We start from the raw sequence: 22150 nt of genomic DNA on the forward strand, positions 1-22150 counted from the left end.
AGGCCGCTGAGCTCTGTGAGGTAGACACTGGCCCCGTGGCCTCGCCTCCGTGCCCAGACCCACAGCAGCAACGCGGCCCTCTGGGCTCCCCAGAGCTCAGGACGCCCGGGGCCGACTGTCTGGGGTTCAGCCTTGTCTCCTCACTGCTGGCCTTGCCGTGGCCTCGGCTCCCTGGCTCCCCCCAGGCAGCCTGTGCCGCAGGGTAGGGGGCAGGGAACGGGTGTCGGGAAACCCGGGTCCCATGGCCACGGCTGCCGCAGAACCAGCTGCAGAAACCTCGGACGCTCTCTGCGTCCTAAGGGACCTCGGATCTAAAGGGCCCCGGGCACAAGCGGGCAGGAGCCGTGTCCCCGGGTGGAGGCCTTCCTGCCACCGGAGTGGGCAGGGCCCCGGGGTTCCTGCCATCCCTGCAATGCCAGGCTGCCCGCCGCAGGGGGCTCACCTACGGGACACGTGCCCTCTCTGATACCAACCACAGCAGGGCTGCAGCGGGCCACGAGCCATTTGCCAAGAGGAGAAGCGGAGAGAGAGAGAGACGTGGGAATGCCAAGGGAGACAGAGAAGAGGGGTGCAGAGGGGAGGAGAGGAGGGAGGGAATGGGGTTCAAGCCAGGGGAGCTTTCAGGATTCAGGGCAGCAGAAAGCACCCGCCGGGTCTTCAGCAGGGCCCCCCAACGATGCTCACAGGCGCTGGGGACCCTGGTCCTCAGGCCTTTATGACCCCCAAGCCCCAGCACGCGCCACCCCCAACTTACAGGGGGGCCTCATCCCGGGCCTGGTCCTGGTGCCCTCCAGCTCACGGCCGTCGCGGTCCACGCACCAGCAGTAGCCGGTGCTGCCGTGGCACTGGGTGGGCACGTAGTGCCCCTGCTCGTCGCACTCGGGGACGAACATCCCCGGGGGCAGAGGGCGCTGGTCCCCCACCCCCGCCGCCCCGAGGATGTGTTCTCGCTGGAGCTGGCAGCGCGTTTTCTCTGCTTCTGTCGGGGAGACAAGCGCAGGGGACACGTCAGCTGTGGCGTCACCGGGGATCCCGCCGTGCAGCGCGAGTCCCCGCTCCCAACTCAGAACCGCCGAGCTGCCTGGTCACCACTGGGTTGTGTTTTACTCGTTTTTAAAAATTTAAATCATCCCGCCCAGCCGGCATGGCTCAGTGGTTGAGGGTGGACCTATGAACCAGGAGGTCACGGTTCGATTCATGATTCTTTCTCATCAATGATGTTTCTATCTCTCTCTTCCTCTCTGTAATCAATAAAATATATATATGTATATATATAAAATAAAAAGACGAAGCCCTGTCATCAGCACTTCCTTCCTCTCTGTAATCAATTAAAAAAAAAATCCTATATAATAAAAGGCTAATATGCAAATTGCCTCCTCGGGAGTTCGACTGCTCGCTCTGACGTGCGCTGACCACCAGGGGGCGGCGCGCAACGAAGGAAGGCCCTGGCTGGCAGCCAGAAGGCCCCGATCAGCCCTGATCGCTGGCCAGGCCTAGGGACCCTACCTGTGAACGAATTTCGTGCACCGGGCCTCTAGTATTAAAAATAAAAAAAAGACGTAGCCCGGTTATCAGCACTTCCTTCCTCTCTGGGGCTGAATAACAGTCTATCAGGAGCTGCACCACAGTCCGTGTGTCCCCGCACGAGCTGATGGACAGCACTGACATTTGTTTTACGTTTATTTGACTTTTAATAGCTGCTTTTATCACCAGCTTACGTCACGCGGTTACAAAGTAGTTAGAAATCCCTGAAAGGATATTATTGTTAAAAAAGGGAAAAGCTCATTCTTACGTCACTAATATCTAGCCCTTCGCTAGGACCCTGCTATTCCAAAGGCCCTGGCAAAACACGACCTCCAGCCCCGGCTGTCTCCAGCCGCTGGAGAAGCCGGACACAAAGAAAGGGTGAGTTGGGCTATTATTGGCAAAGCTCAGAGCCGCTTACGTGTCTTTTTATTATTATCATTCAAGCTTCTTGCCACCCACGCACATTGGGTCTGGGCTCTGGGGACCAAAGTCGCAGGCAGGGCCCCTCACCCACGTGCGTGTCTCCCTGTAGTGACGCCCTCGGGTTTGGCACGAAGCGGGGCCTCTGAATGGGGCAGCTCAGACCCCACAGGAAATGCCTGAGTCTGAGGGGCCCAGCAGGACAGTCAGGGCCCGGGACACTCAGGCCCAGGGCCCGGCAGGGCAGAGCGGGTTCTGCACGGCGGGAGACCGGCCGCCGAGTCCACCCGGACCTGTCTGCACAAGGTGCATGCTCAATGCTGCACTCATTTAACCGTGATGTGCCTATGTGCACCGTGACGTGTCTGCACATGGATGGGACTTTCAGTCCTGCACGCACACGCACCATGCTGTGTCTACACAGAGATGGGACATTCGGTCCCTCACACACGTGCACTGTGACGTGTCTGCACACGGATGGAACGTTCAGTCCCGCACACACATGCACCGTGACATGTCTGCGCAAGGGTGTACGTTCAGTCCTGCACGCCCGTCTGCTGAGACATGTCTTGCACTCACGCTTCCACGCACTTGCACAAGCATATGTACAAGCATCGTTTCATAACCCGATACCTGTTCCTACTCCACGTTCTCGACCTGCCCTGACATCTTCTTGTTTTGCTTCGTTCCATCCCGTTCAAAGAAAACGGGGACAGCCGAAACCGGTTTGGCTCAGTGGATAGAGCGTCGGCCTGCGGACTCAAGGGTCCCAGGTTCGAATCCGGTCAAGGGCATGTACCTTGGTTGCGGGCACATCCCCAGTAGGGGGTGTGCAAGAGGCAGCTGATCGATGTTTCTCTCTCATCAATGTTTCTAACTCTCTATCCCTCTCCCTTCCTCTCTGTAAAAAATCAATAAAATATATTTAAAAAAAAAAGAAAACGGGGACATCAGCCCACACGCAGGTGTATTTCCTTACAGGGTCCTGTGTACACCAACGGGACCTCGCCGCATACACCCCTTCGGGACTTGCTTCCGCTCAACGTGTTTTTGAGATTTCCCCATTCATTCCAGTTCACCCATTCTAACGGCTGTGTATTATTCCACCGTCTGAATGGTACCCAAGCTCATCTGCCCGTCCCTCCCGCTGACAGGCATTCAGATGGTTTTCGGTTACAGACAAAGCTCTGTCTCCGGCGCACATTCTCTCTCGGGGGACACGGCCGGATGCTGACTTTCTCTCATTGATATTTCTAACTCTCTATCCCTGGAAAAGAACAGGATTAACTGTGTGAACAGCCCCAGCAAGCAGCCGGCCCGGCTTTATCCTTAGATGCCAGCCTGCAGGCCTGGTTCGTGGGTTCCGTCAGCAGAGCCTTAACGAAGGGGACAAGGCGTCAGGCTTCAAACAACAAAACAGAAATCAAAGCACCTACTTCCTTTTGAACTGGAGATGGGAAGGAAACCTCAGGAAGTGATGAATGTTAGTCTCTACTCGCCCCCCCCGCCCCCGCTCCACCCCCCGCCCGCTCCGCCATTCTTCAAGGTGCAATGATAATGGTTTGTTTTTTGATGGTTTTTAAAAAATATTTTGTTTTTGTTAATCCTCACCCAAGGATATTTTTCTATTGACTGTTGTAGAGAGAGTGGAAGGAAAGGATGGAGAGAGAGAGAGAGAGATGTGAGAGAGGCACATTGATGGGTTGCCTCCCACATGTGCCCTGACCAGGGCTAGGGATCGAGCCTGCAACCGAGATACGTGCCCTTGACCGGAATCGAACCCGGGACCCTTCAGTCCACAGGCTGATGCTCTATCCACTGAGCCAAACTGGCCAGGGCTGAATGCTAGTCGTTTTTAACAGCTGCTAGAATGTCTCCGCTCCTCTCTGAGTGACTTGCCTATGGGAGTCTACGGGTAACACTCCAGCCTTCACCCATCGCTTCAGGCACAAAAGGGTGCCCCGCCCGGGTCCCTCTACGCCAGGGGTCGGCAAACCTCCGGCCAGGTGGCAAATATTTCAGGCTTTGCAGGCGTTTATAGATTCTGCCACAAACGGACCTCTCCTTGGACACGCACGTGGGTAAGGGGGCCACAGACTGTACACAAACCGACGGACACAGCTGTGTTCCAATAAAACTCTATTTACAAAAACAGGAGGTGGGTGGGATTAGTCCCATGAGGAGTAGTTTGCTGACCACTGTCCTCAGCGGAAAACAATGCAGACCAGCGACACGCAGTATTATTTGTCAAAATGTCAACGTTCATCTGATCGTGTGAGCCAATTTCTTACACGGCATCTCTCTTTTTAAAAAAAAATAAAATTTTTATTGATTTTTTACAGAGAGGAATGGAGAGGGAAAGGGATAGAGAGTTAGAAACATCAATGAGAGAAACATCAATTCAGCTGCCTCCTGCACACCTCCTACTGAGGATGTGCCCGCAACCAAGGTACATGCCCTTGACCGGAATCGAACCTGGGACCTTTCAGTCCGCAGGCCGATGCTCCATCCACTGAGCCAAACCGGTTAGGGCTACACTGCCTCTCTTTAATGTGAATGTACATATTTGCACACACACCCCCCCCCCGCAACTGTTACTGTTTCTGTTTCTCTGCGAACCCTGACTGCTACAGACCCGCTCTCCCCTGCACTGCTTGCTCCGGTTGCCAGGACGACCAGACTCCAGGCTGCCAGGAGTCCTGGTCCACCTTCGGTGACCCCGCGGTTGAGCAGTGCGCAGCCTGCATGCCTGTTCACGGCGGCCACGCTCTGTTCTACCTCAAGGACCCTCAGGACCCGCGTGGAGCTCACCCATTCCCACGTCCCCTCCCCTCCCGGGGCCCTGTACTCAGGTCTCAGGGACAGGGCACTGGCCTACCGACTCCCGGCGTCCCGACACCTCACCTCCAGGCACGCAGCGGAAGCCGTCGCCCCGGTACCCAGGCTTGCACTGGCACGAGAAGGAGCCCGGGGTGTTGTAGCAGAAGGCATCGGGGTGGCATCGGCTCGGGTGGCATTCATCCACGTCTGCAAAACAGCCCCAGGACAACGTTCCCTCCGGAATCCGTGGTTTACACAATCACCTTAGCCACTAGCTCAACACTACGGGGGCCCTGCTTCTGCTCTGGGGACACTGAACGTTAACGATCGAAACAATCACTCAGCGTTAACGATCACAACAATCACTCACTCAACATTAATTATCACAGTAGTTATCAAAACAAGTCCCCAATTTCTTTTTCTTTAAATTATTTTTATTGATTTTAGAGAGGAAGGGAGAGGGAGAGAGGGATAGATGGAAATATCCATGATGAGAGAGAATCATTGATCAGCTGCCTCCTGCACGCCCCCTACTGGGGATGGAGCCCACAACCCAGGCATATGCCCTTGGCCAGAATCGAACCTGGGGCCCTTCAGTCCGCAGGCTGATGCTCTATCCACTGAGCCACACCAGCCAGGGCCCCAATTTCTATCTTGTGCATTTACAAATGTGTTGTTTCCCTTTTCCTAAGAAATGGAAAAAAGGGAGGATTCTTTTGTATTATAAACTGCTTCTTCTCCGCTTGGAACAGAGTGCGGAATCTTGGAGGGAAGGCGGGGGAGGGTGGGTGGGTGGGAGGTGATCAACCAAAGACCTTGTATGCACATGTGCATAACCCGTGGGCACGGACAGTGGGTGCTGAGGGCCTGGGGAGGGGGGGGATGGAAGGGGCCAATGGGAGGGGAAAAGGAGACTTATGTAATACTTTCAACAATAATGAATTATTAAAAAAAATAATAAAAAATAAAACGCTTCTTTCATCATAAATGCGAGCTTCAAAAATGCCTACGGGTGTGCAGACAAATTACCGACTGCTGGACGGAAACCCTCAGCGACTAGAGGAAATTCACATGGTGAGTAATGAAGAGGCAGTCTCTCTGAGATTATAATCTATCTGGGAAAAGCTTGGACTTTCCAGAAATACTTTGTGGTGTAAAGTGAAGTCATCTTGCCCTAGCCGGTGTGGCTCAGTAGATAGAGTGTCCCGGGTTCAATTCCTGGGTCAGGGCACAGGCCCGGGTTGTGGGCTCGATCCCCAGTAGGGGGCGTGTAGAAGGCAACCGATCAATGATACTCTCTCATCATTGATGTTTCTATCTCTCTCTCCCTCTCGCTTCTTCTCTGAAATCAATTAAAAAAATATATAAAATATTTTAAAAAATAATTTTAAAAATAATAAATGGCTGGACTTGAAGCTCTATGAATTCAAAAGTGGTTTTTCTTTTCCTAAAAAACAGACAATCCGCCCCTCCCCACGCCCCGTTCTTAGCAGACAGCAAGTGTCTAATTGTTGCCTGAAGGAGCAAGTCAGGCAGAACAAAATCTCAGGGGAAGGACAAGTGTTTTCCCCAAGGAGAACGGCCCCCAAAAGAAAATGCGTAGTTCAAACTACCACAGAGAGAAAATGCATGGCCCGTGCAGTGTGGCTCAATGGTTGAGCATCAACCTATGAACCAGGAGGTCACGGTTCCATTCCCAGTCAGGGCACATGCCTCATCAGGTCTGGGCTCCATCCCCAGTGCGGGGCATGTAGGAGGCAGCCGATCCATGATTCTCTCTCATCAGTGATGCTTCTCTCTCTCTCTCCCTCCTCCTTGTTCTCTGAAATCAATTAAAAATATATTTAACGAAAAATAAATAAAATACAAAATGAGTAGTTCAAATGCCTACATAAAAATAACACGGAGCCCACATTACCAACGGAGCCGAAAGAATAACTCTTACTAAACTCGAGGTAAGACGGCCATCCGCATATGATCACGACCGTAGGGCCGTGGTCGGCAAACTGCGGCTTGCGAGCCACGTGCGGCTCTTTGGCCCCTTGAGTGTGGCTCTTCCACAAAATACCACGTCCTGGGCGAGTCTATGTTGAAGAAGTGGCGTTAGAAGAAGTTTAAGTTTAAAAAATGTGGCTCTCCAAAGAAATTTCAGTCGTTGTCCTGTGGATAGTTGGCTCTGTGGACTCATGAGTGTGCCGACCCCTGCCGCAGGGCATTCTCCCGGCTTCTACAGAGAGAACATCAGAGTCCACACGCACGCACCTTGGCAGGCCCGGCCGTCCCCGGAGAAGCCGGGCAGACAGGAGCAGGTGTAGGAGGAGCCGCCCGTGTAGACGCACTGGGCCCGCTGGGGGATGTCACAGTCGTGCAGGCCCGTGGCGCAGTGGTTGATGGGGCGCTCGTCCACGGCAGCTTCAAACACAAGGTGGACACGACGTTCAGAAGGGAGGCCCCCGAGGAGTGCCCGTGCCCTTCCCAGATCCCCCCACGCCGGTGGGTTAGTCCCCTCGGACCCCAGACCTCCGGGCATCTCATGGGCTTCACCCCCTTCTCCCCACTCAGCTGGTGCCCCTGTCTCTCCTCTCTTCTCCCACCTGGACGCGGCCTTCGATCGGGCCTCCCAGAAGGACCCCTGGGTTGGCCACTCTGCCTGGCTTTCTTTTCCTTTTTTCCAAATATAGTTTCATTGATTTCAGAGAGGAGAGGAGAGGGAGAGAGAGAGAGAGAAGCATCGCTGATGAGAGAGAATCATGGATCGGCTGCCCCCTGCACGTCCCACACTGGGGATCGAGCCCGCCACCTGTGCATGTGCCCTTGACCGGGAATCGAACCGTGACCTCCTGGCTCATAGGTGGAAGCTCAACCACTGGGCCACGCCGCCTGGACTCAGCCTGGCTTTTGACCTTCGTTTCCCCCCAGGGCTCCGTCCCGGGCCCCTCTCCACATCCACGTCCCTTTCACCGGGATGTGGAGGTGGGACATCCCAGGGGCCCCCACGTCCCAGGGCGGCCCTGCGGGTGGAGTGTTTGGAGCTGAGGATCTGAGACTCTGTCCGCTCGGGGTCTCCACCGGTGGCTCACTGGGCAGGTGGCCAGTGACCATGAAGGCTGAGGTCAAGGTCACCCATTTCCCACCAAGGAAGGGGACATGGACGTCCAGGGAAGGGAGCAGGTGTTCGAGAAAGATGATGGGCTTTTGGGGGAGGCAGCCTTGGGTGTCTACCAGCCACGGAGGGAGCCCTGATCCGCCAGAGGGGACACCCATGTGCCCAGCTGTGCTTCCTCAAGGCTCCTGACCTCCCAGAACGGCCATTTCCGGCCGTTCACCCAATGGGATGCTGCAAGGTGGGATGGGGGGAAAAGATTTCAAAAGGAGAGAAAATTGGGCTCCAAATGGGAATGAAAAATCAATTACAATTAGACTGTAATCTTTTCTGTTGTTGTTGTTGTTAATCCTCCCCCGAGGATATTTTCCCATTGATTTTCAGGGAGAGAGGGAGAGAGAGGGAAAGACGGAGAGAAACATCGATGTGAGAGAAACACGTCGATTGGTTGCCTCCTGCACGCACCCCGACCAGGGCCCGGGCCGGGGAGGAGCCTGCAACCTAAGTATGTGCCCTTGACCGGAATCGAACCCGGGACCCTTGGGTCCACAGGTTGATGCTCTATCCACTGAGCCACACCAGCCAGGGCTAGACTGTAATCTTTGTATCTCCATCTCAAAAAGCAGAGAGGGAAATCAGGCCAAATACACAGGAACTGTTGTTCTCTAGTTTAAAAAAAAGAAAAAGAAGTAACTTTAGCAGAGCTGAACTCTCCCCTCTGTGCAAAGGGGACTGGCCTCTTTCCACTCACAGATGTTGGGTCATCCTCAAACTATGAGAACTGCCTGTTCCCTCCAGCCCTCGGGCCCCCACCTCCCCCTGCGACCTTGGCAGCCCCATCCGAGCTTCAAGACGGATAAAACAGTCTGGCGAGCGTGGCTCCGAGGTTGCGCATGGACCTATGAACCAGGAGGTCATGGCTCGATTCCCCATCAGGGCACATGCCCAGGTTGCAGGCTCCATCCCCAGCAGGGGATGTACAGGAGGCAGCCGATCCATGACTCTCTCTCATCACTGCTGTTTCTCTCTCTCCATCTCCCTTCCTCTCAATAAAAATATATTATAAAAAAAAAAAAAAGACAGAGCAAACAGAAAGCAGGCTAGGGCTTAGTAAACAGCAAAGGGCAAGGACATGGGTCAGGGAGGCAGTAAAAGAGAAGTCTGTTTTAAATTGGGGAGAAATGTTGAGTTCATACGGCCCATTGAGCACGCTGCCCTCCAGACTGGAATTATCCAAGAATCTCTGAACTTTAAATTCTTGGAGCCAACAGTTCAAAGTGCAGCAGTTGGGGAAAAGCAGAAAAATTCTTTGTTCCTTTGTGGCTGGCCCGCCACCACCATCATCACCATCCGCCTCGAGCAACAATTAGCCTCATTCATAGCGTGAACTCATGTCCTTGGATAAGGCCGCGAAGCCATGTTCCTACGTGTGGCTTGTAAAATTGAACCCCCCAAGCAGAATGGGCCCCCCAAATAGAAGGGCAGACCTCCATCAGGAAGAAGTCAGCCCAAAGCAGGTCATGACACGCGTGCCTACAAGGTGGGTCCCTCCGCATGAACCCCAAAGCCACCGATTTAAGGGAAAACAAGTCTAATTGTTTTAATAGCTTTTAAAGGGATAAGGAGAAGGATGAATGGAGGAATGCCCGGCCAGCGTGACTGAGTTGGTTGAGCCTCAAGGTCAGGGTTTGGTTCCCGGTCAGGGCACATGCCCGGGTTGTGGGCTCCATCCCCAGTGTGGGGCGTGCAGGAGGCAGCCGATCCATGATTCTCTCTCATCATGGATGTTTCTGTCTCTCTCTCTCCCTTCCTCTCTGGCATCAATAAAAAGATATTAATTAAAAAAAAAAAAGAATCAGTTTCTGGAGGCACTGGCCTCATTTTAATGCAGGTGGGCGAAGGGTGTCAAGTGCAGTTGAAGGTCAAAGCTCCCCCACTTCCTAGGTTGTGCTCTGCGTCTAGTCCGTCTGACTAGCTTATCTGTCAGGGCCCGGAGGCCTGCTGGCCCCTGAAGCCCTTGGCTTCGGACGCAGGACTGACTGCAGCCTCCAGCTTTGCTTTCTGGCTTCCCAGCCCCGAAGGCTCCTGGATCCTCATTTCTAAATGTTTCCCAACCTCTAACTTCCCATGATCCGTATCGGGCTCGCTTCCTGATTTTTTTTTTTTTCTCAGATGTTCTGTCTCCGTGGCCTCCCCTGAGGGCCGCAGTCCGAGGGGCCTCGCGGCATGACCGACCTGGCAGATGGGTCCTTCGGCAAATACTTTCGGCGGAATGGGTTTCCTATTTCTTCTCCGTGAGAAAAAAGCACACGCGGTGCCCGGCACGGCCGCTAACGACAAACACGTGTCCCAAGAACCCTTCTTCGAGGCTGTCAGGCTTTCTGAGGCTGACATGCCTTTTCCTTTTTGAAGCTGCCTATAAAGAGCTCCTCTGAGTGACTTTTTGGTTTTGTGTTTTTATTTTTTATATATATATATATATTTTATCGATATCAGAGAGGAAGAGAGAGGGAGAGAGAGTTAGAAACGTCAATAATGAGAGAGCATCATGGGTCGGCTGCCTCCTGCACGCCCCACACTGGGGATCTATCCGGCCTACAACCCGGGCACGTGCCCTGACCGGGAATCGAACGGTGACCTCCTGGTTCACAGGTCGATGCTCAACCACTGAGCCACGCCGGCCGGGCCAACGTGTCTTTTTGAAACAATTTTATGTTCTACTGGTATCTTCATTAAATAATGAGTTGAATAAATGTTGCACAGGTTAAAAAAAAAAAAAAAAGATCCCTAGCCGGTTTGGCTCAGTGGATAGAGCATCCGCCTGCAGACTAAAGGGTCCCGGGTTCGATTCCGGTCAAGGGCACATGCCCAGGTTGCGGGCTCGATCCCCAGTAGAGGCCGTGCAGGAGGCAGCCGATCAATGGTTCTCCCTCATCACTGATATGTCTCTCACTTCCTCTCTGAAATCAATAAAAATATATATTTTTAAAATCTTAAAAAAAAAGAAAAGAAAAAGAGTGAAACATCGTTTTGTAAGAACGGAGAGTAATACAAAGCTTCCAACAGATAAGGCGATGGTGTTACTGGGGTGAACAGTAAGAGCGTTGATCCGTGGACAGGTGGCCCCCAGGAAGTGGCAGGAAAGGGACAGAGTCAGATTCAGCTTTGTAAACTGCCCCCCACCCCCACCCCAACTCCAGAACCCAGCGCCTTCCCCCTCGGCCGGGATGGTTACCTGTGGCAACACCTTTCCACCAGCACTAACGAACCCCTCACGCATCAAGATTCTGAAAGTCCCAGACCCACGGAACTCACCCACGCACGTCCCCTCGTCGGAAAACCGGTACCCCTGCTCACACTCGCAGCGGAAGGTCCCGGGGTGGTTATTGCAGACGCCGTGGCTCCCGCACACCGAGGGCTGCTCCGAGCACTCGTCGATGTCTGCAGAGAGTTCGGAAAACGCGAAGCAGCCTCGTGTTAAACCTCCTCGCACGTCACGGCGTACGTAACGCAGAAAGCACTGCTGCCTGCGGGGGGACCTAAACCCAGGCAAAACCCCAACCCAAAGGGTGTTCGTTTTTTTTTAAAATATACTGCAGCCCGGCCGGTGTGGCTCAGTGGTTGAGCATCGACCTATGAACCAGGAGGTCACGGTTCGATGCCGGTCAAGGGCACAGGCCCGGGTTGCGGGCTCGATCCCCAGTGTGGGGTCGTGCAGGAGGCAGCCGATCCATGATTCTCTCTCATCATTGATATTTCTATATCTCTCTCTCTCCTCTCCCTTCCTCTCTGAAATCAATAAAAATATATTAAGAAAAAAAAAAAAAAAGACAATTCTGGTTCCCACTGTCCCTGCCGCCAGCTCCCAGGATCCTCAGCCCAGATGTCTGGATGCCGTGTGCGGACGGACGGCAGGGCCCCAAGGCTCCCTCCCACTCGGCGGCCAAAGCAACGAGCAGAGAGCGAGTTTCAGTCCAAGCGGCAGAACAACGCGGCCACGGGGGCGTTTCCAAGCTCCGTCCTCCCCGGGAAGCGTTAGGGACGGGGAATTTGCGTGTTTCAAAAAAAGCGACTTTGGCCCGGCCGGCGTTGGCTCCGTGGTCGAGCGCTGACCTAGGAACCAGGAGGTCAGGGTTCCATTCCCGGTCAGGGGCACAGGCCTGGGTTTCGGGCTCGATCCCCAGGGTGGGGCGTGCAGGAGGCAGCCGATCCACGATTCCTTCTCATCACTGATGTTTCTGTCTCTCTCCCTCCCCCTTCCTCTCTGAAATCAATAAACATCTGTTTTCTAAAAGAGGGTGAACCTCTTTGGCTCACCCCACCGTGCCTGGGGACGTTCTGTGCCAAAGACAGCCACGTGATGTTACTAAGGTGTCACCCCCTGTATGCAGTGCGGGCTTCAGCTCCCCTTTGCACCTGTGCGGGGTGCGGCCTCACAGAGGCTTCTCTGCTGCTTAGAGTCAGAGCATCGGGAAGGGGCAGTGCCCCTAACGGTGCCAGGGGGCACCTGGGCATGCCAGTCTCCTCGCAGGGCCTCGTCCCCGCCCGCGCCGTCTGGACCCCAGGATGCGGACAGCTCCCCACGGCCTCCCCCACGCCCCATTCCCCGAGGGTTGTACCGTGGCAGGTGCGTCCGTCCCCCCGGAAGCCGATGGAGCACTCGCAGGCGAACTGGTTCCCGGCGCCGGGCCGGCAGGCCGCGTTGGTGTCGCACCCGTGAGTGCCGAGGTAGCAGGGGTTCTGCAGGGCGTCCGGGGAGCCGTCTGTGAGGACAGAGACGCTGACAGGTGAGTCCTCGGAACGCTCGCCGGTTCCTCCCCCGCCCGACAGAGGAAGGCGGGGTGGAGACCGTGGTCTGGGGACAGGGAAGCGGCTGGCAGATGCTCTGGTGAAGCATCTTCCCCATCAGATTTCCCCCGCAGAACAGGCCAGAAGGCCCTTTTGCCGGAAATGGACAAAATCACGCCTGGCCGGCGTGGCTCCGTGGTTGAGTGTCAACCTATGAGCCAGGAGGTCACGGTTCGATTCCAGGTCAGGGCACATGCCCGGGTTGCAAGCTTGATCCCCAGTGTGGGGGCGTGCAGGAGGCAGCCGATCCGTGATTCTCTCTCATCATTGATGTTTCTCTCTCTTTCCCTCTCTGAAATTAATAAAAATACATTAAAAAAAAAAAAAAAAGGCCCTGACCGGTGTGGCTCAGTGGATAGAGCGTCGGCCTGTGGACTGAAGGGTCCCAGGTTCGATTCTGGTCAAGGTCAAGGGCATGTACCTTGGATTGCGGGCACATCCCCAGGTGTGGGGTGTGCAGGAGGCAGCCGATCCGTGATTCTGTCTCCTCATGGATGTTTCTCTCTCTCTCTCTCCCCCTCTCGCTTCCTCTCTGAAATGAATAAAAATACATTAAACAAGAATATGCCCAGAGCACACAGAGAGACGCAGGCGCACGAGGGCCGGCGGGAGCGGCGTCTCACCCCGCACGGGCCCGATGGAGTTGCTGAGCGCGAAGCGCAGGATCCGCTCCCCCTGGTTGTACAGGACGAACACGCTGTCCACCGAGAGCTGCTGGGTGCTGGGCAGGGCCGGCCGGGCCCCGTCGTGGACGCACTCCTCGAAGGTGATGGTCTGGCGCCACTGGTACGTGTGGATGCTCGCGGGGGCCGCGCCGTCCCGCTCGGGCCCTGTCACCGTGTACTCCCGCGTGGAGGAGGACGTGATCACTGGATGACGCGGGAGGGACGCGGGTGGGGAGAGAAAGGAGGAGGCGTGAGGATGCGGGTGGGTTCCCCCAGGGTCGGACCCGTCCCGTCGGTGGCCTGGGAGACACCCCGCTTCCAGAGGAGACTGCAGGGGAGGCGGTGTGGCTCAGTGGATAGAGCATCGGCCTGCAGACTAAAGGGTCCTGGGTTCGATTCTGGTCCAGGGCACGTGCCTGGGTTGCAGGTTGGATCCCCGGTAGAGGACATGCAGGAGGATCAAATGAGATCGTTCATTTCTTCCTTTTTGTTGTTCATCCTCACCCAAGAATACTTTTCCATTGGTTTTTAGGGAGAGTGGAAGAGAGAGGGAGAGATGGAGAGAAACATCGATGTGAGAGACACATCGAATGGCTGCCTCCGACCAGGGCCCGGGCCGGGGAGAAGCCTGCAACCAAGGTATGTGCCCTTGACCAGAATCAAACCCGGGACCCTATGGTCTGCAGGCCGGTGCTCTATCCACTGAGCCACACCGGCTAGGGCAACACCGTTTAGTTCCAAAGGGGGCTCCTTCTGCTACCTGGATCTCCCCTACTGTTACGGGTATTGTTTGCATCAGCAACATTTGTTGCTTTTTTCCCCCGCCAAGTGCTTCTCTTTAAGTTCCTACGCTGCCCAGAGCCAACCTAACGATTACAGGCTAGTGGACGCCTGGCTGGCGTGGCTCGGTGGTTGAGCGTCGTCCTATGAACCAGGAGGTCACGGTTCGATTCCCAGTCAGGGCACATGCCCAGGTTGTGGGCTCCATCCCCAGGGTGGGGTGTGCAGGAGGCAGCTGATCCATGATTCCCTCTCACCATTGATGTTTCTCTCTCTCTCTCCATCTCCCTTCCTCTCTGAAATCAATAAAAAATTAAAGTAAATAAATAACAAATAATAAATTCTCTGGAGGGAGCGATGCTATGTCTGGCAGTGGGGAAAGGTGATGTCACTAAGGTGTCACCCCCGCTCCCCGCTCTGCAGCCCAGGAGACGGCAGCAGCGCGGGCTGTGCCCGTGGCACCGGGAGCCTGGGCGCCCGGGGTGCCCTCACCGCCGCGGGAGTAGTGGTAGAGCTCCGTGTAGGGCTCGATGTGCACGGAGGCGCCGACGGGGATCTGCGGCACGCGGCCCTCCAGCTCCGTGGCGATGGTCAGGTGCCCGTGCTCGTCGATGCCGCTGAGCCGCTGCTTGATGACCAGCTTGCCCGGGTGCCCCACGAAGGTCACCTCGGCCTGGCGGGTGAACTCGCCCCCTGGAAAAGCAAGGTCCTTCGGTCACTCTGCCGTCCGAAAAGACAGCCCACGTGGATCCAGGGACAGGGAAGCAGCGATTAGACCCTCAAACCTCAGAGGGAAGGCAGGGGAGGGTGGGAGAGAGGGGGAGAGATCAACCACAGGACTTGTATGCATGCATATACGCCAAACCAATGGACACAGACAACAGGGGGGTGAGGGCATGAGTGGGGGGGAGATGAGGAGGGGTAATCTAATCTAATAATAGACAAATATGCAAATTGACCGCACCTTCGCTACACCTAAGCCACGCCCACCAGCCAATCAGGACGAGTATGCAAATTACCCCAGCAAAGATGGCGGCTAATTTGCATATCAAGACAGCGTCGAAAGAAGCCAAGAGCTGCAGAAGGGAGTAAAGCAAGAAGAAGAAGCAAGCAAGCCGGGGGGGTGGGGGGGGTGGAACGCAGGCGGGCTGGCCGAGAAGGCGGGGCAGGCGACAAGGGCAGAGCAGAGGCGGGGCCGAGGGCGAAGGGAAACGCAGGCGGGCTGGAGGAGAAGGTGAGGCAGGCGACAAGGGAGGAACGGAGTCGAGGTAGAGTGCAGCAGGAAATCCTATTGCAGGATTTTTCCTGCAACGGGAACGCTAGTGGGGGAATAAGGACACATATGTAACACCTTAATCAATAAAGGAATTAAAAAAAGAAAAAAGAAAAGACAGCCACCTCAGTGCCCGCCCTGGGCTCACGGGGCTGGTCAGGGGCCGTGGGGGTCCTACCTCCTCTGCGGGTGCTTCAAGGGGGCTGGTGGGAATGGGGCTGGGGACCCCCGAGGACAGAGCTGGGGCACCCAGGGAGCCCCCACGGAGTCGCCCGCAGAGAGAGGCCGCCTCCCAGCCACAGGCCAGCCTCCGAGACGGGTTGGCTCAGGGCTTGTGCTGACCACGGGCATTTCCACGGGTGATGAGAAAGGGACACGGAGAAATGCCCAAGCTTTAGGATGGGCGAGCCGGGCCGGCACGATGCCAGACAGTCTTCGTAAATATTAATTCACGAAAGAACACCGGTCCTCTCACCGCCACGTCTTTCTCCCGGAACAAAAAGCTTGTCAGTAAGCTTGTCATTAGACACGGAGTTCCCATTCCACTCATCCCCAGTCCCTGTCTCCCGCGGCCCCCCCCGCCCCCCGCCCCCGGGGCCAGGGAGTCTCGTGGGTAGTGTCCGTACCCGTGATGCTGAACCCGTTCCTGAACCCGTCCTGCTCCACCGCGAACATCCACCCGATGATGCCCCCGACGGGGGCCAGGGGCAGCAGGGAGTGCCCCACGGCCTCGGGGACGGTGCTGATGGCCGTGTAGGAGCGCCCCTGGTTCATCACCACGTAGGAGTGCAGGTCCGTGTTCTCAAACACCACGGGGACCGGGCTGCTCCCCACGAAGATCCTCCCTTTCACCTTGCCGTTCACTCGCTGGGGGGACCCTGTCGGGGAGACAAAGGGAGAAGCCAGCCCCTCATGAGAGAAGAACAGGGATAGGCCCTGGGCCTGTAAAGCAGGAGGCAAGCCCGGCTGGCGTGGCTCAGTGGCTGAGCATTGACCTAGGAACCAGGAGGTCACGGTTCGATTCCCCGTCAGGGCACGTGCCCGGGTTGCGGGCTCGATCCCTAGTAGGGGGCGTGCAGGAGGCAGCCGATCCATGATTCTCTCTCATCATTGATGTTTCTCTTTCTCTCTCTCTTTTCCTCTCTGAAATCATATAAACTTTTTAAAAAGTAGTAAGTAGCCAACAAATATTTAAACCATGAGGCTCCTACAGGGCATGTATGTAATGTTAAAATGTGGGGCCAGGCCCTAGCTGGTTTGGCTCAGTGGATAGAGCGTCGGCCTGCAGACTGGAGGAGGGTCCCAGGTTCGATTCCGGTCAAGGGCATGTCCCTTGGTTGCGGGCACATCCCCAGTGGGGGCAGTGCAGGAGGCAGCTGATGGATGTTTCTCTCTCATCGATGTTTCTAACTCTCTCTCCCTCTCCCTTCCTCTCTGAAGAAAATAATAAAATGCATTTTTTTTTTAAAAATGTGGGGCCAGATGGTTTGTCCGATCTGAGTTTCTGCCAAGCACAGTCAGCATTCCCGGCTCAGACACTTGGCACGGGAAAAGCCGCCCGCCGGGGCCGCTCCTTGGGAAGAAAAGGTTTTGCTGCTGATTCTGGAAGCTTCTCCCAGGGTATCCAAGCCAAGCCCCAACCCAACGCTCAGGCACACCACCCCTGGGCGGTGCCGTTTGGAAGGAAACACACTGACGGATGTTGAAAACATTCCCCCACGTGAACACACGTAGACAAGCATTCTCTCTCGCTGCCAACGTTAGCATACCAACCCTCCCTTGACCGAATGAGGGCCCAGCAGGGAACATGGTTTGTGTTTGTGGCTGTCTGTTTGATTTTTTAGCAAATTAAAACGCCGATCTCGCTGCAGCGAGGGCAGGGGATCTGAGAAGCAGAAAAATGCTTCCAAGTTTTCCTGAGTCCGACGCTGGGAAGCAATTGCGTTTCCTCACGGAACACAAAGGAAACGGCCAGTGACCGGTGAGGTAATCTGGCATCGGAAGGGACAAATGTTCCGTGCGGCGGGGTTTCTGTCGCTTTTGTTTTCACTGGAGTTTATGGCCCTGGCTCCCCGGGGACGCACGCGGAGTAAACTGTGTCTGGGCCCTCGAGACTCTCACGACCATAGAGACGTCTTGGTCCAGAAGTGACAGCTGGATCCAATTTGGAGTTTGCCCCCACAACGGGGTCTGGGCTCTACAAGGAACTATGGTGCCCGGCCGGTGTGGCTCAGCGGTTGAGCATCGACCTATGAACCAGGAGGTCACGGTTCCATTCCCGGTCGGGGCACATGCCAGGGTTGCAGCTCGATCCCCAGTGTGGGGCGTGCAGGAGGCAGCCGATCCGATGATTCTCTCTCATCATGGATGTTCCTCTCTCTCTCTCTCTCCCTCTCCCTTTTTCTCTGACATCAATAAAAATAGTTAGTCCGCCCTCCCTCCTCCCCGCCCACGAACGAGCACGGAAAAGCAGACCTTCGGCCACGCACTGCCGGCCGTTCCCGGTGTAGCCGGCGACGCAGCTGCAGCAGAAGCCGGTGGCGTAGTCCCGGCACTCGGCGTGCACGGAGCACTGGTGGCGGCTGTTGGCGCACGTGGGCCGGGAATCCGTGTTGTAGCTGAAGACTGCGGAGGAAGCACGGGGCACCTGTGAGCACGCCTCGGGGCTCAGCAGCAGGAGCGGGTCCCACGGGGCACCCCAGCCCTGCAGGGATGACGGCACGCTGCCAGGCGGCTCAGGGACACGGCTCACTGCCCGGAGCCACGTAATTGGGGTGGTGGCTCCATCTGTCACACCCCACGCACACGGGGCTGAAAGGAGTGTAGACGTCACAGGGTGAAGGATCAAAAAGTGCTCTAGTCTGCCCGGCCGGCGTGGCTCGGTGACTGGGTGTCGACCTAGGAACCAGGAGGTCAGGGTTTGATTCCCGGTCGGGGCACATGCCCGGGTTGCGGGCTCGATCCCCAGTGTGGGGCGTGCAGGAGGCAGCGATCAGTGATTCTCTCTCATCACTGGATGTTTCTATCTCTCTCTCCCTCCCTCCACCTTCCTCTCTGAAATCAATAAAAATATATTTTTTAAAAAGTGCTCTAATCTAATTTGCTCTAATCTCGTCCGGGCTTCGGTATACTCAAAAACATGTATGACTATCGTTAGGGGACACATTATGATATCCCTTAACGAGTCAAAAAGATCAGCTTCACATTTTAAAGGGGCCTTAAGGTATTTTTTTTTACTGTTTTTTTTTTAATTTTCCCATTTTAATGACTTCAGAGTATTTTGAAATTATTTTGCCTCTTCTCTCCAGGCAACAGCTAAGAAGCTCTTATACTCCAAAGCCGATTAGGCCCTCGCTGGTGTGTCTCAGTGGATAAAGTGTCGGCCTTCGGACGGAAGGGTCCTGGGTTCGATTCCAGTCAAGGGCATGTACCTCGGTTGCAGGCTCCTCCCTGGCCTGGGCCCTGGTCAGGGCGCATGCAGGAGGCAACCAATGGAGGTGTTTCTCTCACGTTTATGTTTCTCTCTGTCTTTCCCTCTTTCTTCCACTCTCCCTAAAAATCAATGAAAAAATATCCTCGGGTGAGGATTTTTAAAAGAAGCTGGTTAGAAAGACTTTTTCAATTCCTTTCACTCAAGAAACAAAAAGAATTCTGCCTACTTTTAAAATTCTGCATCCTTGGTTCAACTGGTTAGAATTAGGAGCGAACTCATTATACCCCACCATCCAGAGGAAATTGATTTGGAAAGAAAGCTCAAAAACACACGTAGGGCCCTGGCCGGTGTGGCTCAGTGGATAGAGTGTCGGCCTGCGGACTGAAGGGTCCTAGGTTCGATTCTGGCCAAGGGCACATGCCCAGTTTGTGGGCTCGATCCCCAATAGGGGGCATGCAGGAGGCAGCCGATCCATGATTCTCTCTCATCATTGATGTTTCTATCTCTCTCTTCCCTCTCCCTTCCTCTCTGAAATTATTAAAGAAATATATTTTTTAAAAAGCACATGTAGAAGGAGAACTTTTAAAGCGTGGAGCGATCCGGCTTATAACTGACTGTTCCGAGTGAAGATACAAGTAAAGGGAAGGCTCTATGCGTCCTAGATGCTCGGAGGAAATTTCCAGTGTGTGGAGAGGCGGCGTTTGGCGCCGGAAACCCTTGGCCCCCACGCTGAACACATGTGACTGCAGACTGCTTCGCTCCAGCGGAGGGCCCAGCGCCCCGTGGGTCCCCACGGCCTGCGTATCTGTGGGTGACCATTCAGATCACGCCAGGAATGCACTGCGGGCCGCGGGAGGCTGACCTTTCTGCTAGAAACAGCGAAATAACTGAGATAGACGGACAGAGAAACATCTGTTTCAGGCACACGGCGGGTTCAAATCCTAGGCGTGGACGAATACCACGCAAGGCACCACCATATGTTGTTGTTGTTGGATGTCAGAGAGGATAGCCTTTGTACAGGACGGCTTCACCAAGGGAGAATGTCAGAGACGCCTCGGTCGGGGAAAAGCTCAGATCTCCACAGCTGCAAGCAAACAACCTGGCACATCTGGGGAGACGGCCCTCGGGAGCCGGCGGCAGGAGCAGAGTGCCACGCAGGCAGGGGTGTCCGCGTCACCCCCAGGAGACCCAGGGTGCAGGGTGGGGAGCCCTGAGACACGGACCCACGTCCTTGTCGTGACACAAAAGGTCAACATCTCCACTTCTGAGCCTTGGAAGAAAGTAGCAAGCTCACTGCTCCTGGCCCCCAGCTCTCGTCCGGGCTTCGGTATACTCAAGAAGAACAAACATGTATGACTATCGTTAGGGGACACATTAGGACAAGTCAGAAGAAATACAGGACTTGTATGCATGCATATAAGCCTAACCAATGGACACAGACAACTGGGGGGTGAGGGCATGAGTGGAGGGGAGGTTGGGGGGGGATAATGGAGGGGGGTGAGTTCACATATGTAATACCTTAATCAATAAAGAAATTATTTAAAAAAGAAGAAGAAGAAGAAATACAAGAGAGGCCCAGCCGGCGTGGCTCAGTGGTTGAGCATCAACCCATGAACCAGGAGGTCACGGTTCGATTCCCCGGCAGGGCACGTGCCCAGGTTGCAGGCTCAATGCCCAGCAGGGGGCGTGCAGGAGGCAGCCAATCAATGATTCTCTCTCTCTCTCTCTCTTTTTTTTTTTTCTCAATGATTCTCTCTTATCATTGATGTTTCTATCTCTCTCCCCCTCTCCCATCCTCGCTGAAATCAATAAAAATCTTTTTTTTTTTTTTAAAGTGAGTGACTATGTGGAATGGAGTAGGTTTCCTGAGGGCCTTCTGGTAACTTCGTAACAGAAACAGTAGTCTTGCTACACGTTATCTAAAGGCCTGGACCATCCCATTTAAATGAACCTCAATGGATTATACGTCAACCCCAAGAGCAAAAATGAATGAACACGGTTTAGTTTGGACAAACCAAAGCGTGCTGGTTTTCCCCCAAAATGTAGCAAAAACCTGATATAATACAGTTGACCAGGAGATATTGCACTTTGAAAGGGAGATCTCGGGGGGGGGAAAAAAAGGAGGGATCTACTTGTTCTGTATTTTAAAATCTTCTCAAACCGACTCTGAAACTAACCGGAGCTGGGAATAATGAACTCCTCTCGTGCCAAAGCCGAGAGGAAATCAATGTCAAAGATAACTGTGTCAACAGCCGAAGGAACGTCTACAATGTTTTTTCAGGTGGCTGCGTGCACTTCTGATCTCAGAAATCACAAATAAGAAAAATCTGACTTGCAAAATACTCCTAAAGCACTTTTCTCCCTAAAACAGACCAAGGGCTCTAGCCGGTGTGGCTCCGTGGATAGAGCGTCGGCCTGGGGACCGAAGGGTCCCGAGTTTGATTCCGGTCAAGGGCACGTACCACGGTTGCAGGCTCCTCCCGGGCCCGGGGCCCTGGTCGGGGCATGTGCAGGAGGCAAACCATCGATGTGTTTCTCTCACATCGATGTTTCTCTCTGTCTTTCCCTCCCTCTTCCTCCACTCTCTTTAAAATCAATGGAAAAATATCCTCGGGCGAGGATGAACAAAAATAAAAAAATTACACACAAAAGAAAAAAACAGGACGTGCTCAACCATCTCCATCACCACAGCCCTAATCCCCAACGATGTCTTGTGCCATCAAAAGCATGGAGCCCGTGAGCTCCCCCCCGCTACTTCCCAGCTCTCGCCCTCACCACCCACCCCAGAACGCACGCCTCGGACCCCCTCCAGCACCTGTCCTCTGTCCAGAAACCCCAGCGCCCAAGAGTATTCTCACGGCACCGTCAGCAGCCTTACCGACTTCCGACTCCTCCACCTCATCCACATCGATGACCTGCGGGTGCTGCTGGGGGAACCTGGCCGCGGGCAGCTGGAAGGACCGGGTCCTCTCGGTGGGAGGCCTGGCGGGCCTGGCGGTGGCCGGGCGGCTGGGGGACGAGACCCGGTGCCTGGTGGTGCCGGTGTCTCCCCGCCTCAGGGTCTCATAGGGGAAGGGTGTGGTGCCCACGTCCTCCGGGCCCAGACTGGTCACCGAGTCGTAATCCTCGTCCTCCTCGTAGTCTTCGCCGTCGTCCAGCATGAGGTTCACGTCCGAGGACACCACGCCGCTGGCTGTGTCGGGGCCCCCGATCTCAAACACCCAGACGCCCTGCTGCCCGGAGTTGCTGCTCCTACGAGAAAGGACAGGCTTCTGGGACAC

General features: G+C 55.0%; 1 protein-coding gene across 1 annotated transcript in view; it reads right to left on the minus strand.

The window, feature by feature from the left end:
• NID1 (nidogen 1) overlaps positions 1 to 22150 on the minus strand; it is a 49181-nt gene that overhangs the window by 10985 nt on the left and 16046 nt on the right. Inside the window, exons 4-13 of the mRNA XM_054713039.1 lie at positions 21748 to 22121; positions 17912 to 18061; positions 16063 to 16314; positions 14656 to 14856; positions 13342 to 13587; positions 12490 to 12633; positions 11186 to 11311; positions 7030 to 7179; positions 4852 to 4974; positions 755 to 979 (exon numbers count right to left, since the gene is read on the minus strand). Coding sequence (XP_054569014.1) covers positions 755 to 979; positions 4852 to 4974; positions 7030 to 7179; positions 11186 to 11311; positions 12490 to 12633; positions 13342 to 13587; positions 14656 to 14856; positions 16063 to 16314; positions 17912 to 18061; positions 21748 to 22121 — 1991 coding nt within the window. The remainder of the gene's footprint in view (positions 1 to 754; positions 980 to 4851; positions 4975 to 7029; positions 7180 to 11185; positions 11312 to 12489; positions 12634 to 13341; positions 13588 to 14655; positions 14857 to 16062; positions 16315 to 17911; positions 18062 to 21747; positions 22122 to 22150) is intronic.

This window comes from Eptesicus fuscus, chromosome 24 (genome assembly GCF_027574615.1).
Source record: "Eptesicus fuscus isolate TK198812 chromosome 24, DD_ASM_mEF_20220401, whole genome shotgun sequence".
Classification (NCBI taxonomy): domain Eukaryota; kingdom Metazoa; phylum Chordata; class Mammalia; order Chiroptera; family Vespertilionidae; genus Eptesicus; species Eptesicus fuscus.